At 42.0% G+C, this 13,319-nt stretch overlaps 1 protein-coding gene across 2 annotated transcripts in view; it reads right to left on the reverse strand.

Moving 5' to 3' along the window:
- The window catches only part of MAGI3 (membrane associated guanylate kinase, WW and PDZ domain containing 3), a 309,487-nt gene that overhangs the window by 43,573 nt on the left and 252,595 nt on the right, over positions 1-13,319 (reverse strand). For both annotated transcript variants that reach the window (XM_063450667.1, XM_063450673.1), the window contains exon 14: positions 5,706-5,898. In XM_063450667.1, coding sequence (XP_063306737.1) covers positions 5,706-5,898 — 193 coding nt within the window. The remainder of the gene's footprint in view (positions 1-5,705; positions 5,899-13,319) is intronic.

Below are 13,319 nucleotides of genomic sequence, written 5' to 3' on the forward strand. Positions count from 1 at the left end.
ATGCAGACTGAGGTCATTGCACGTCCGTCTGCGCTCTCGCGTTCTCAGGATCTAGAGATCCCAGAGGTCTTGAGCGGCGCTCGGGGATTCACTGTGGGCCACAACAGGTAGATTAGCCAAACTACCTGTGGGGCCGTATTATACCGGAACACGGGCCGCTATTGGCCCGTGGGTCGGACTTTGGACATGACTGACCTAGGGATACCTCTACTGGCCAATCCTCATATGGTTGCTTGAAGCGCTTCCTGGGGTAGTGCTGCACAATGTGCAGCACTGTGATTCTATGTCTCCAGCCTCTGCATGCAGACACTGAACTTTCCTCATAGAGATGCATTGATTCAATTAATCTCTTTGAGGAGATGCGGATTGGTCAGGGCTGTGTTTGACTTATTCTGGCTCTGCCCCTGATCTGCCTCCTTGACAGTCTCAGCCATTCCTAAGGGGAAGCACTGTGATTGGCTTAGACCACCACTTCTGATATGTCAGCAGACAGAGGCGGTTCACAGGCAAACTGGGGCAGAGCCAGGAACTGCAGACTTGAATACAAGTAAGATTTTACTATATTTATGGAGGCAAGAGGGGGCCAGGGGGGCTAGATGGTGGCTTTAACACTATAGGGTCAAGAATACAGGTTTGTGTTCCTGACCCTATAGTGATTCTTTAAAGATACAGACTCCCAAGTAAAACACTGCAATAAGTCTATTTCTCAGAGCTATTAAATCGCTTGGTCATAATCCTGTTCTCTAACATTCTGGAGGAGGAGATGCTGACTGGTTACGGGCTACGTTTGGCTTGTACTGGCTTTGCCCCTGATCTGCATCCATGACAGTCTCAGTCAATCCAATGCTTTCCCTTAGGAAAGCATTGTGATTGGCTGAGAGAATCCCTTCTGATGATGTCAGCCAAGCAAGTAGATCAGGGGCAGAGCAAGCAGCGGCAGACTGGAATAAAAGTAAGATTTTTCCATATTTATGGAGGGAAGTGGGGGCCATATGGTGGTTTTAACACTATAGGGTCAGGAATAACTATTTGTGTTCCTGACCCTATAGTGTTCCTTTAATTTTTGAAAATATATAACTAGTTTTAGGTTTTTCAATTATATGTGCCAAACCTATAACCGGATATGTATTAAGTGAATACAGAAGTGCTTTGACAAAGCCATTATGGTAAAGTTATTTACAATGTAAAATTGTAGCAGAGGCAACAGCCTTTTCTGTATATCTCTCCTGCTTTGTCCCCCACCAAGAAACATTTATGCCAGTTCCTCTTTAAATTACTGTTGGATAGAAGAATTTTAAATCCAATGTGCTTCTCGAAATCTGTTTTTACAAATCTCTGCGTACTCCGAATTAACCTATAAATCACTAAGCTAAATAAATTATTATAAGGTATAACAGAGTGAAATAATTCATAAGTCATGGAAACCATTACTGTGTTTGTATGCAACTGATTACAAAGCGTCTGAGACTACAGCTGCAAGCAATGTAAAAAGGTCAAAATCTGAGTTCTGGCGCAGAACAAAGGAATGTAAAGCATTGGTAAAATTCAGGGTCTTGATATATGAACATCCGGATGGACACAAAATACATAAGCTGGTATTGAAGAGACATTTCCCAAAACATTTTGGGAAATTACTAGTCTTTCTCACTAGTTTCAACGCAATCTCTTCTTATTCCTAATAAAAAATGTTTTAAGGACAGGTCAGTCTAAAGGAGCAAGAAACACATTATAATTTCTCCTACATAAGTTTTTAATTAGTGGCCCTTCCATTAATTAAAATTGATGGGGGGTCGAGGGTAGAACGCCATGCGGTGTGGTCGCATGAAAAGGTGGCTCCTGCGGTTTTTTGAAAATACAGCGCACTAAAGCAGCAAATTTACCTCTCTGGCTCCTATAAACTACAGAGCGTGGTGCAAAGCTGTGCTGGTGCCGAGGCAGAGCTTGTCAATTGCCTCCCGATCCCTAAGGCTGAGGCTTACTTTGGCGGTGAGAGGGGCGGATGCCCGTCGCCCCGCAATCCTTCCCAATTACTGCAGGTCGGATCCTTGGTGCTGCATGCTACTGGCCCAGTTCGCCCCCCCCCCTTAGACTGGGGGGTGATCCTGGTCCTCACCTTTGGGAGCCTTTAGTGTACTGCCACCGATAACCCTCGACTCCTGGAGAAACTCCAAACTAAAATAGCGGATGCTACACGCCTGGCTGACAACGGAGAGCAAGCTGCTGTTTCCTCAAACCTTAACAAGGACTTCTGGGACGACTTGACCGCCACCTGAAGAAGCCCCCTGCGCAGAGGCAAGAAGGCAGCCTACCCTGGGACTTACCGTCCGGAATCCACTTTGTGCGATTAGCTCCGGTCCTGCCAACGAAATGGAAGCGTCAGAGGCATATCGGGTTGGCTACAACAGCGCAAGACCCATGTCAGAGTCCACATACGACGCATGCCCGGGAGGCTGAAACACCGCAAGACTCATTGCAGCTTCCTTCAGACCTCTCTTGCCACGCCATCTGGAGGTCACACCATTATTAAGGCTTTGGCATTCAAATTTGGCAGACTGAAGCGGGACTATACTAGACTACTGGAGGGCATAGGCTGAATGATGCTGGCACCATGTAGTATAGCTCTAACAGGGAGCAATGCTAATGTATATTTTAGTTTCTCTTTTCTTTCGGTTTTTGTTTCACTTCATGTATTTTAAAGTTCATGCTAGGATCTCATGTTAGCCTCCTGTCTGCCAACAATTAATCCCAATCAACTTATGAACGCCTCAGCATGGGGGCTCCCTGGGTGAAACATGTCTCAGACCACTCTTCTCGCAGTTCTCAGGTTTTCCAGAGTTTATACATCGAGGAGTTGGCATATGTCTTAACTTTACTTATATATCTTTACTTAACTCCATCGTAAGCATTAATTAAGCGTCGTAGGCTACATGGTCTTTACCTCGTACTTATGGGAAAGCTACTCTTTTGACTTAACTTACCAAATGAGACAAGGCTCAGCACTATACAGGGCCGGCCTTAGGGGTGTGCAAGCTGTGCGGCCGCACAGGGCGCCATGGAGCAGGGGGCGCCGTGGATTTAAAAAAAAAAAAAAAAAAAAAAAATTTTATTTTTTTTTTAAATTTGCAGCGGGGGCGGAGCTTACCGTGCGGCGGGGGCGGAGCTAAAAGCGCCGGAAAACTGCTGCAGGGGAAGCAGGAAGGAGTCCCTGCTTCCCCACCAAACAGTCACCAGGAGCTGCACTGCCTCCACAATGAACTCCACAGGTAACTGTGGGATTGTCAGGTAAGTGTGACTCTCTGCCTGTGTTTATTACTGTCTGTCTGTGTATGACTGTCTGCCTGTGTGTGTGTGTCTGTGTATGACTGTCTGTCTGTGTGTGTGTGTGTCTGTGTATGACTGTCTGTCTGTGTGTGTGTGTGTCTGTGTATGACTGTCTGCCTGTGTGTGTGTGTCTGTGTATGACTGTCTGCCTGTGTGTGTGTGTGTGTGTGTATGACTGTCTGCATGTGTGTGTGTGTCTGTGTATGACTGTCTGCATGTGTGTGTGTGTCTGTGTATGACTGTCTGCCTGTGTGTGTCTGTGTGTGTGTGTATGACTGTCTGCCTATGTGTGTGTCTGTGTGTATGACTGTCTGCCTCTGTGTGTATGACTGTCTGCCTCTGTGTGTGTCTGTGTGTATTACTGTCTGCCTCTGTGTGTGTCTGTGTGTATTACTGTCTGTGTCTGTGTGTATGACTGACTGTCTGCCTGTGTGTGTCTGTGTGTGTGAGACTGTCTGCCTGTGTGTGTGTGTGTATATGACTGTCTGCCACTGTGTGTCTGTGTGTATTACTGTCTGCCTCTGTGTGTGTGTCTGTGTGTATTACTGTCTGCCTCTGTGTGTGTGTCTGTGTGTATGACTGTCTGCCTCTGTGTGTATGACTGTCTACCTCTGTGTGTGTGATTGTGTGTATGACTGCCTCTGTGTGTATGGCTGTCTGCCTCTGTGTGTATGGCTGTCTGCCTCTGTGTGTCTGTGTGTATGACTGTCTGCGTGTTTGTCTGTGTGTATTACTGTCTGCCTCTGTGTGTGTCTGTGTGTATTACTGTCTGTGTCTGTGTGTATGACTGACTGCCTGTGTGTGTCTGTGTGTGTGTGTGTGAGACTGACTGTCTGCCTGTGTGTGTGTGTGGATGTCTTCCTGTGTGTGTGTATGGCCGTCTGACTCTGTGTGTGTGTGTGTGTGTGTGTCACATACAACCAATACACGCATATCACACACTGTTAATACACCCATTACAAATATCACACATAGCATACATATCACACACAGTCATCGCACCTACTATCACATACACAGACAACACAAACATTACAGCCTACATGGATGACGGGGGGGGGGGGGAAGGGGGGGGGCGCTGTGAAGATTTTTCGCACAGGGCGTCAAAATGCCTAAGGCCGGCCCTGGCACTATACACCAATTATCACTAATTATACTGCTTATGACCTACTGTTTGAATGTACTGTATTTTATTCTTGCATAAGCCTCTATCACAAGCCATATCTAGAAATGTTTTCATAGCGTGTTTATTAGCCTCTCATTATAATTTTAAAAATTGTGCATGTTCTCTTAATGCCTTAACACACGTAAGAAAAATTGGGCAGACTAGATGGGCCGAATGGTTCTTATCTGCCATCACATTTTATGTTTCTACGTAATATATTATGACATCTTTGTCATCTGCTGTTGTGGCATGACATGACTGTTTGTAAATCTCTGCACATCAAAAAAATAAAATAAAAAATATTAATTGATGAGCCATTTTTAGGATGTTGGCATAGGGATTTCCCAGGACCAGTTTTGGGTCACGGTCTTATGAACAGAACTCCACCCAATGTTTGAAAACAAAACCCAAATATTCTAGACAGTAATGTTTCACTTGTGTTCTAAAATGTCTCTTAGTAAAAGGTATTCAGGCAAAAATGTTGGCCTTCATTACAATTTATCATTTGATAATTATCTACATATTCATATGGCCAACAGATTTTTCATATGGTCACAATGAAACCTTCTCCAATATTTTTGACAATCTTTTTGGCATCTGAGTTTGACAAAAATTTACCTTATCTTATACTAATCAGTTAAGCTTAGCTGATCATATTCATTCTGAAATACATTTATCAACATATTTTTCACTTCCAGAATTCAAGAGCCAAAATATGTCAACATAATGTATAACCCAAATTATTCAAAACTATAAAACTTTTGGCTCAGACACTTTCTTACTCGGTTGCTAGCAAGTGGAAGGGGAAGTGTCAGTTATCTGCAGACTACACCATTGAAGAAAGAATTGATAATTGATAATTGAGGCTTTCATGTTGGCCCTCACGGTGACACAGTGTCTTTCAATTGTTCCCCTTTAGAAGGTACATTGCCTCTACAAAACACACTAGTTGAGCTCCCAAGTTCACATGATTTATGGACTTAAGAGACTGAGCAGAAGGTAATTTAGGCAAAGGCAAACAATCCCTAACTTCAACCATTTAATGTATACAATATACATCAAGTAGAAGCCGATTTAAAAACTCCAGCTAAAACTCTAGCTTAAAATTAGTCACTAAAAGGCACAAAAATGGTTTTAACTCAATCTGGTACTCGATCTTAAATAAAAGAAAATAAAGCACTCAAAGCATTACTCTTAGATGTGTGAAAATCTTTCATACCAGCGTAATAGATCTGTCTTCGTACTGTAAGCAACACATGGCCATTTCGAGCTGCGTTGGTCATTAGATCCAGCACTTGTTTGTGGGACTTTCCTTTCACAGGGACTCCATCAATACAGATTAGCTCATCTGCAGCACGAAGTCGTCCATCCTTCTCAGCTGCTCCCAAAGGGATGATTGCTCCGATGTAAATCTGGGGACGCAGAAGTGCAAAATACATGATTTTAGTAGACTTTCTTTCACAATTCTAACAGGTCAAATATGTAGTAATAACAGTGAAATGATTAAGACAACAGTACTGGATTCTGTAATGCTGGGTAAAACAACTAAAAGGGCATTTATATCTAGAGAGAGCAGGTCTCCAGAGATATTGCCACCTATACAAAAATAATCAAGTAGTCACATACGATCACCTCAGGGAACAATCCCCCCTGACTACCAGGGACTTCTTCCGCTACCTCCAGATACGAGACTTTTCTAGCTCCAAAGAAGTCAAGGAGACAGCCACCCTCCCTCTCACCTGGTACGAGAATATTTGTTACCAGGAAAAAACACCCCAAGGGACTTATCTCACTATTATATTCTCACCTTAGCTGGGAGGCCAAAGAGTGGGGGGAGCTCCGATACATGGACCAGTGGGAGGCAGACCTGGGGGAGACACTAGAGGGCTCGACTGGCAGGACATTTGGGAGGCTACGGCCCGATCATCCAGGAGTTGTCATTTAAGACGCTTTTCAGGTCGTACACCACCCCAGTAAAACAATTCCGTATGCAGAATCTATGCTGGCACGGTTGCGGGGAACAAGGCACCTATGTGCACATGTGGTGGACATGCCCTTAAGTACAGGCCTATGTGTCTCAAATCAATCACCTAAGCTCAAACATAATGCAGATACAGTTAGACCCATGGGCCTGCCTCCTCTCCAGGCCAACAGAAGGCCTTACATGCCCAGAGCAACAACTATTAAACATGGTATACTTGGCAGCCCGCAGGGCACTGGCACAAAAATGGCTATGCCTGGAAATACCCCCCATGGCACTGGTATTAGCAAAAATAAAAGACAATTACCTTATGAACAGGTTAACCTTCCTGGTCAGACACACCACTAAAAAATTTGGCAGAGTGTGGGAGTAGTACCAGGAGAATATGGAGGGTGGACAAGTGAACTGAACGCACACTCAGGGCTCATGATAAAAGGGCACACGACAAACCTCATCCGGGTCGCGTAAACAGATACACCATTTCACTATATTATTGGTTTTATGTTTGTTTAATTTTCCAAATGTTTTTGTTATGGTACTTTCAGTTATCAATTATATATAAACACACTAATCAAAGTGACACATAACTCTACAGCAAGTACTAAGAGACAAACTAGGATACGCATTCACAGTGATCCTCAAGACGACAGACCACTGAAAAGATCAGAGATGTCAGTTTGCATACAGCTTATACTAACGTATATTTTTTCCTTTCTGTATAACTAAATTGGCTGAAAAAAAGTACTGTGGCTTCTGCGTAAGCCTATATATTGTTACAAATATGCTCTTATTTTTGTAAAAAAAAAAAGAACAAACCAAAAAAAAGGGGCAATTATATAAAATGATCATTCTATACAACAAGGATACACACAGGTGAGAAAATGCCAGGTGCGTCTGAATATGGTTCCACAGCAATCGGACTACATTTCCTTTAGTCTTCTGTCAACCAAGGAAAGAGTGAATATTGTGCCAACAACAGAAGGTGGGTTGAAGCTGGACATACACAAAAAGTGGATATGTGGATTTTGCAGTGCTTTCTTCCTATGTGTCTGGGAAACAGTTAAAATAAAATCCCTCCTTTGTTTTTCTCAATAATCCTGTGTGCTCCAGGCTTTGCGGTAATTCCATCTGCTGTCAGTAAACAAGTTGATATTTGTGTTGCTGCCGGTGGAGGGGTTATCAAACAGAGCTGCATTAGCTGAATTAGGTTATCAGGCCCTGTTATGCTCCAAGGCTTAGCTAAAATACTTGTCTGTACTCTGCTGTATTTTTACACCCAGAAGAATGCTTAATGCTTAGTATGAATAATGTTATGAACACCAGACATTTCCCTTTTTTGTTTTTTTACGATGGATGGTTTATAACCCATTCCAATCCACTGTACATGATACATATTGGTGCCTGCATTTACTTGATCAGAAGAAACAGCTGGAATTGTCCTTGTAACTAAAGCCCCAAGAGCACTTCGTGAGGGAGCTTAGAGAAAATCAACATGTCTACGCTCACAAAAGATGCCCGTGTATATTTTGGTGAATTGTGAGCACGGACTGGTGGAGGAGAAGTGTGTACAATATGTATAGAGAAACATTCTACCTCTAGGTAGAAGTTAGCTGGAACCCTGCACTACCAAAGTACATAACATCAAGCACATATGTACTGATACAAAAACAAACAAACATTCACATGGACACATTGATGCCTTTTCTATATTAGTTGGTTGACCTGAGAATTGTATCCTGGATTTTATTTCTATTTGTTGAGTAGAAAATCTCCAGGTACAAATTCAAAGCAGTATATCTCTTCCCCTTATTTCAGCTAGCAGACGGCCAGTGTCATTTTAAGATGATGAAACAATTTGGAAGTAGAGTCTCGGTGGTCATGTTACTGACAATAGTTCCAATCTAACGGCAGAAGAGCAGTTAGATAATGACATTTCCCATAACATTCTCAAAGGACAACAAAATTGAGACAGAGGATGCCGCCACTGCAAAGCTGATAGAAGATGACATTCCTTTTCTTTCACTGAAATATTAAAAGGAAGGTATTGTAAAGGTTGCTTGCTGTTTGTTAATGTTTGTATTTGCTGTGTTCCTTGCACAGTGGTACATTTCAGGTTCATATTCACATTTTGTCTCTACTACCTACAAGTTGCGGAACTAAAACTCAGGAATATTTTTTTTCCCTACTTTTTATAAACCCAGCATATGATCAGCTGGAGCTGTACAGAGGTATAATGGAAGAGAATCCAGATGTGGTGATTTAATACAGATCCATAAATAGATCGCTGTGCAGTCTAGTCTCAAAGTACGAGAGTATTGTTGTGACTCAGTGAAAAAATAATAGTTAACTCAACACTTAACATACAAAACCCTCTTATTTTATTGAATATTGTTTCATCGTTTTTGTTTTTGTACTTTCTTAAATGACATAAAGAGAGATAGCTAGGCAAGTATGCATGGCAACAGTGATCGAATATTCTCCAAGACTGTTTCTTTTCAATATTTCAGTGGAGGAAAAGTCATGTCTACAGCAATGCCTCTGCCACAATTTTGCCGTCCATCCGGGGCGACGTAGGAAATCTCATTATCTCTCTGTGCTTCTGACACTGGAATTGAACTTGTGTCACTGGCATCACAACCAAAAGACATTACAACTAAACTATTCCATCATCTTAAAAATGGCAGTAGTGAACTGCCGGTGGCTCGTAGACACAGTTCAATGTCTTCTTCAATTATATTAAATTATTGCAAAGGTACAGAGGAAAAAACTAAAATCTATAACACAGCATGGAGTCTCCACATGTACAGCAAATCACTTACACCTAGAACACTGGAGCTTTTTTTTTGTTATTTTTTTTTTAATTATCTGTCCCTGGAAGTGGCACTTTCTTTGTAAAAAATGTCTTACAGTATCCGGAGGACATCATTTTAAATAAAAAAACATTTTTAAAATAAGGGCTATGGGGTGAGGGCTGAATTTAAGTATGGTCTAGGGCACTATAGCTTTAGGAATACATGTGTTTATTTCTAACATCATAGTGTTTCCTTTATGTTATTACAACAATGTCTGTGAGAAGAAAGTAAACCTACTTCTGAAACATACTATTATTTAAAATGGTTGTAAAATTATATTCATACTACAACAGCATATGCCGTCACTCCTAACATAACTATGTTGCAATAATGAAGAAAGGAGCCGCACTCAATCCCAGCAGCCACCTGGTGCTCCGGAGCATAACCAGCAATCCCACAACGATAAGGCAAAAAAGAAACTCTCCAGGCACTCAAGGTGTTCAAGCCGCAGGCAGTTTTAATAGAACAGAAAAGAGCAGCAACGTTTCGACCGGCTAAGACAGGGGTAGGCAACCTTCGGCTCTACAGATGTTTTGGACTACATCTCCCATAATGCTTTTACAGCCATATTGCTGGCAAAGCATCAAGGGAGATGTAGTCCACAACATCTGTAGAGCCGAAGGTTGCCTACCCCTGGGCTAAGAGGTCTTTGTCAAGATTGAGTGCCTGGAGAATTTATTTTTTGTCCTAACATAACTATGACCATAAGCAACACTTACAGCAAAAACAGTTATAGCTTTATAAATCTGCGCATGCATAAACTAATGGCATACTTTGAGTTATCTAAAATCAATAATTCTCAGTGTTTTGCGTTTCTATACAGCTGTACTGTTACACATAGATAGTGGAGGTGCAGAACTTCCTTTTAGGTTTCTGCATTTCGGGATGACCCCCAAGACTTCAAACTTCCCAATGCATTGGGCATCCATACAATAATGTTATATAACTTCCTCATGCACTATTCAATGCCTACCTTAAGAAAGAAAGGCAAAGCACATTTATCTCTGTTTTTCTGAGATGTTGTATGCCTTTCTATTTGTCTGTCTGTGAAGTGGGAGATGTATAGGTGTGACAAAGGCTACAACAAAATCATAAAAACAACCATATAAAATAATCGCCATTTAAAAAAATGTCTTTTAGTCATTACTTTTTAATAGCAACATTCACAAAATTATATTTTTGCATATTTAGCACATAACTACATGGGACTTTGAGACAGAATACAAATTGGGACTAAAGTCAAGGTATAGTAAATACCAATTGTGGTTTCTACATTTTGAAGTTCATGAATTCATAGTATGATAAATGTTTAGTAATATTTTATCATAGTTTCACACCCTATTTCATCATGAGAAAAAAATCTAAATTCTTAATTTTTTGGGTGCATAAAAGAAAAACTGTTACAGATGTATTGTAATGCCCCGACAGCAGACAAATAATATTACAGCGAACATCGAGATATCAAGGCATGACATGTAAATCTAATGCTTAATTTTATAATATTAGGAAAAATGGTTTCAACAAGCTAGATAACTGAATAAGCTGGCATGTGGCCCCGTCTACCAAACGGTGATTTACCAATTACCAATAAAACAGTAGTGAGGAGATGGACTTTGCAGATTACAAGATTACAAAATTAACCACTGAGTTGGTCCTTCACATCAAAGGATAGATAGCGAGTCAGATGGAAAGCAAAGACAATTATTAATAATCGATAAATGAAATGATAAGGGAGTTCTCCAGATTAAGGGTATAGCCTAACTAATGACATGCGTATTAGTACACTGATCGAACGAAAGCAGGCCTAGTTGTGAAGGATCTGTGGTGTTAATCAGTTGATGCTTATGGGACAGAAGCTGCTGATACAGAAAATCTATTTTTGCAGTGCACAATTTATCAGGCATGCAAATTTTAACCCGTTACAGGGTGACCTACAACAAGATATGGGTACAACAGCAATATGAAATGAGAAAAGTTGACTGCACTGTTTTTTTTGTTTTTGTTTTTTTTTACAAGAGACAAAGTAGAGGGGATTTTTAGTTTTATGATGTGCCGTAGTAGTAATGTACAGATAGGCAGCGGCATGATATTGTGAACAAAAACTGAGTAATAAGGCATAAGAATAGTATGTTTAGTCCTTTGCAGTCCTGCTGGGTTGACTGGACATGAAAAATGATAAATAAAAGAAATTGTAATGTAATTGTAAAATAATGTAACCAATGGCTGGGATATGTCCGTTCACCTACATATCCTGAAAAGCATAGAGTTCTTAAAATACTGCATATAACAGACCCGAGATTGACATGTATGCTTGCATTAAACTGATAAAATGAAATAATTTGCATAACAAATTGTTACATACAATCAGGGAGGGTGATGCTACCCTTACATTATGATGTGTCAGGTATAGGCAAATCTTGGCGATAGTGAAGATAGAGTGTACTATAGGGCTAGTAATGCTGATACACGCAGGAAGAGTAGCCTATTCAATAATGATAAAATGAAATCCAAAACTCAGAACAGTGCTAAATCATAACAATGCATCCTACTTATTGTATTAGAGTGCAGAGAGTAATTAAAGCACTCAGATTAGTTTGCTATTGCTTGGTCTATTCAATATAAGTGGGGGAGGAGGGGGAAATAAGGTGATTTAGGCACCCACTGGGCTGGTTGGGATGGATGTGATCAGACTATTCTAATTAGAGAGACTTGGTCTCAATGGTTTAAGAACCATATAACCGTTTAACATATGGTGGCAAATAGCATAAAGGTGTGCAAGGCACCCCCAGTTACAGCAGGGTTGAGGTCTCAAGCCTGAGCTCAGGTAGTGACCGCAGCATATGGCTCTGGTGTAGGCCGCCGGATGACTAATGGAGTGAAATGCTTCAGGTCCCACACTCGTGTGTTCTGCTGCTTTGTAGCGTGTTTTTGTCAAGGGAGTCCTGTGGCAATCTCAGGGTTTGGAGAAGAGATGCGGATTCCTGGAGGTCAGTGATGGGGTGTATAACGTCCCCTTTGTATATGATGAGTGTGCGAGATAGACGCCATTGATATCAAATTGCGTGTTTTTGTAGGAGTAAGGTAAGTGGTCTTAGAGACCTTCGCCGTGCCCCCAGAGAGATCAGCGTAGAAAGTAAGTGGCATATTTTCAAAATGATAGGGAGAGTTACCTCTCAAGGCTTTCATTGCTGCTGCCTTGTCAGTCCTATTCTTGAACTGGATCACTGGGGCAATCATCAGTGCTTTGGCTGGTTTGGGGACACGGAAGACCCCATCCAGTGATAAGGCCTTGGCCTGTCTTGGCTGGAGTAGTGCATCCAGCAGGCGCCTTACCATGTGTAGTAGTTCAGCCTCAGGAATGTCCTCAGAGATTCCTCGCACCTTTAGGTTATTAAGGCGCTGTGAGTCTTCCTGGGCCGCAAAACACCGTTCATATAGTAGGTGTTGTTGCTGCAGATCCTGTACTGCTTGTTGGAGTGAGTGTATTTGTTGTGTGCTTCTGCTGGAGGCACCCTCCAGTTCTCCCATGCGGCCGGTTAGGCCCCGTAGGTCGCCACAGCAGCATAGATGTTTTTTTGGAGGTCCACAAGCATTTCCTGCAGCACAGCTCTTGTCACTGGAGAGGAGGCTGGGTCCACTAAGTTCTGTGGTTGTGTGTTCAAGTTCTGCCACGGGACAGGTACACCCTTATTCTCTGCCTCGATGGAGAAGTCTTAGCATTCTCCAAGTATGGGCCCTGTTGCCACACGTCACCAATCGTGAGCCCGGCCCCAGGTTTGTTCGGCCTCGGCTTTTACGTTTTTGCCCCACTGTCGTTGGGCTACCAGGTGGGGTCTCCTTGTGTAGAAGGGGTGCGTGTTAGGGTAGAATATAGCCGTTTTTTGCTTCTGATATCCGGAAGCTCCAGATACAGGGCTGGGCTGGGGATACAAAGCAGCCCTGGAAAAAAATCTATGCCAGTCCCATAAGTCATTGCGCCATGTAATACGTACGGATATGT

This window comes from Pelobates fuscus, chromosome 1 (assembly GCF_036172605.1).
Source record: "Pelobates fuscus isolate aPelFus1 chromosome 1, aPelFus1.pri, whole genome shotgun sequence".
Classification (NCBI taxonomy): Eukaryota; Metazoa; Chordata; class Amphibia; order Anura; family Pelobatidae; genus Pelobates; species Pelobates fuscus.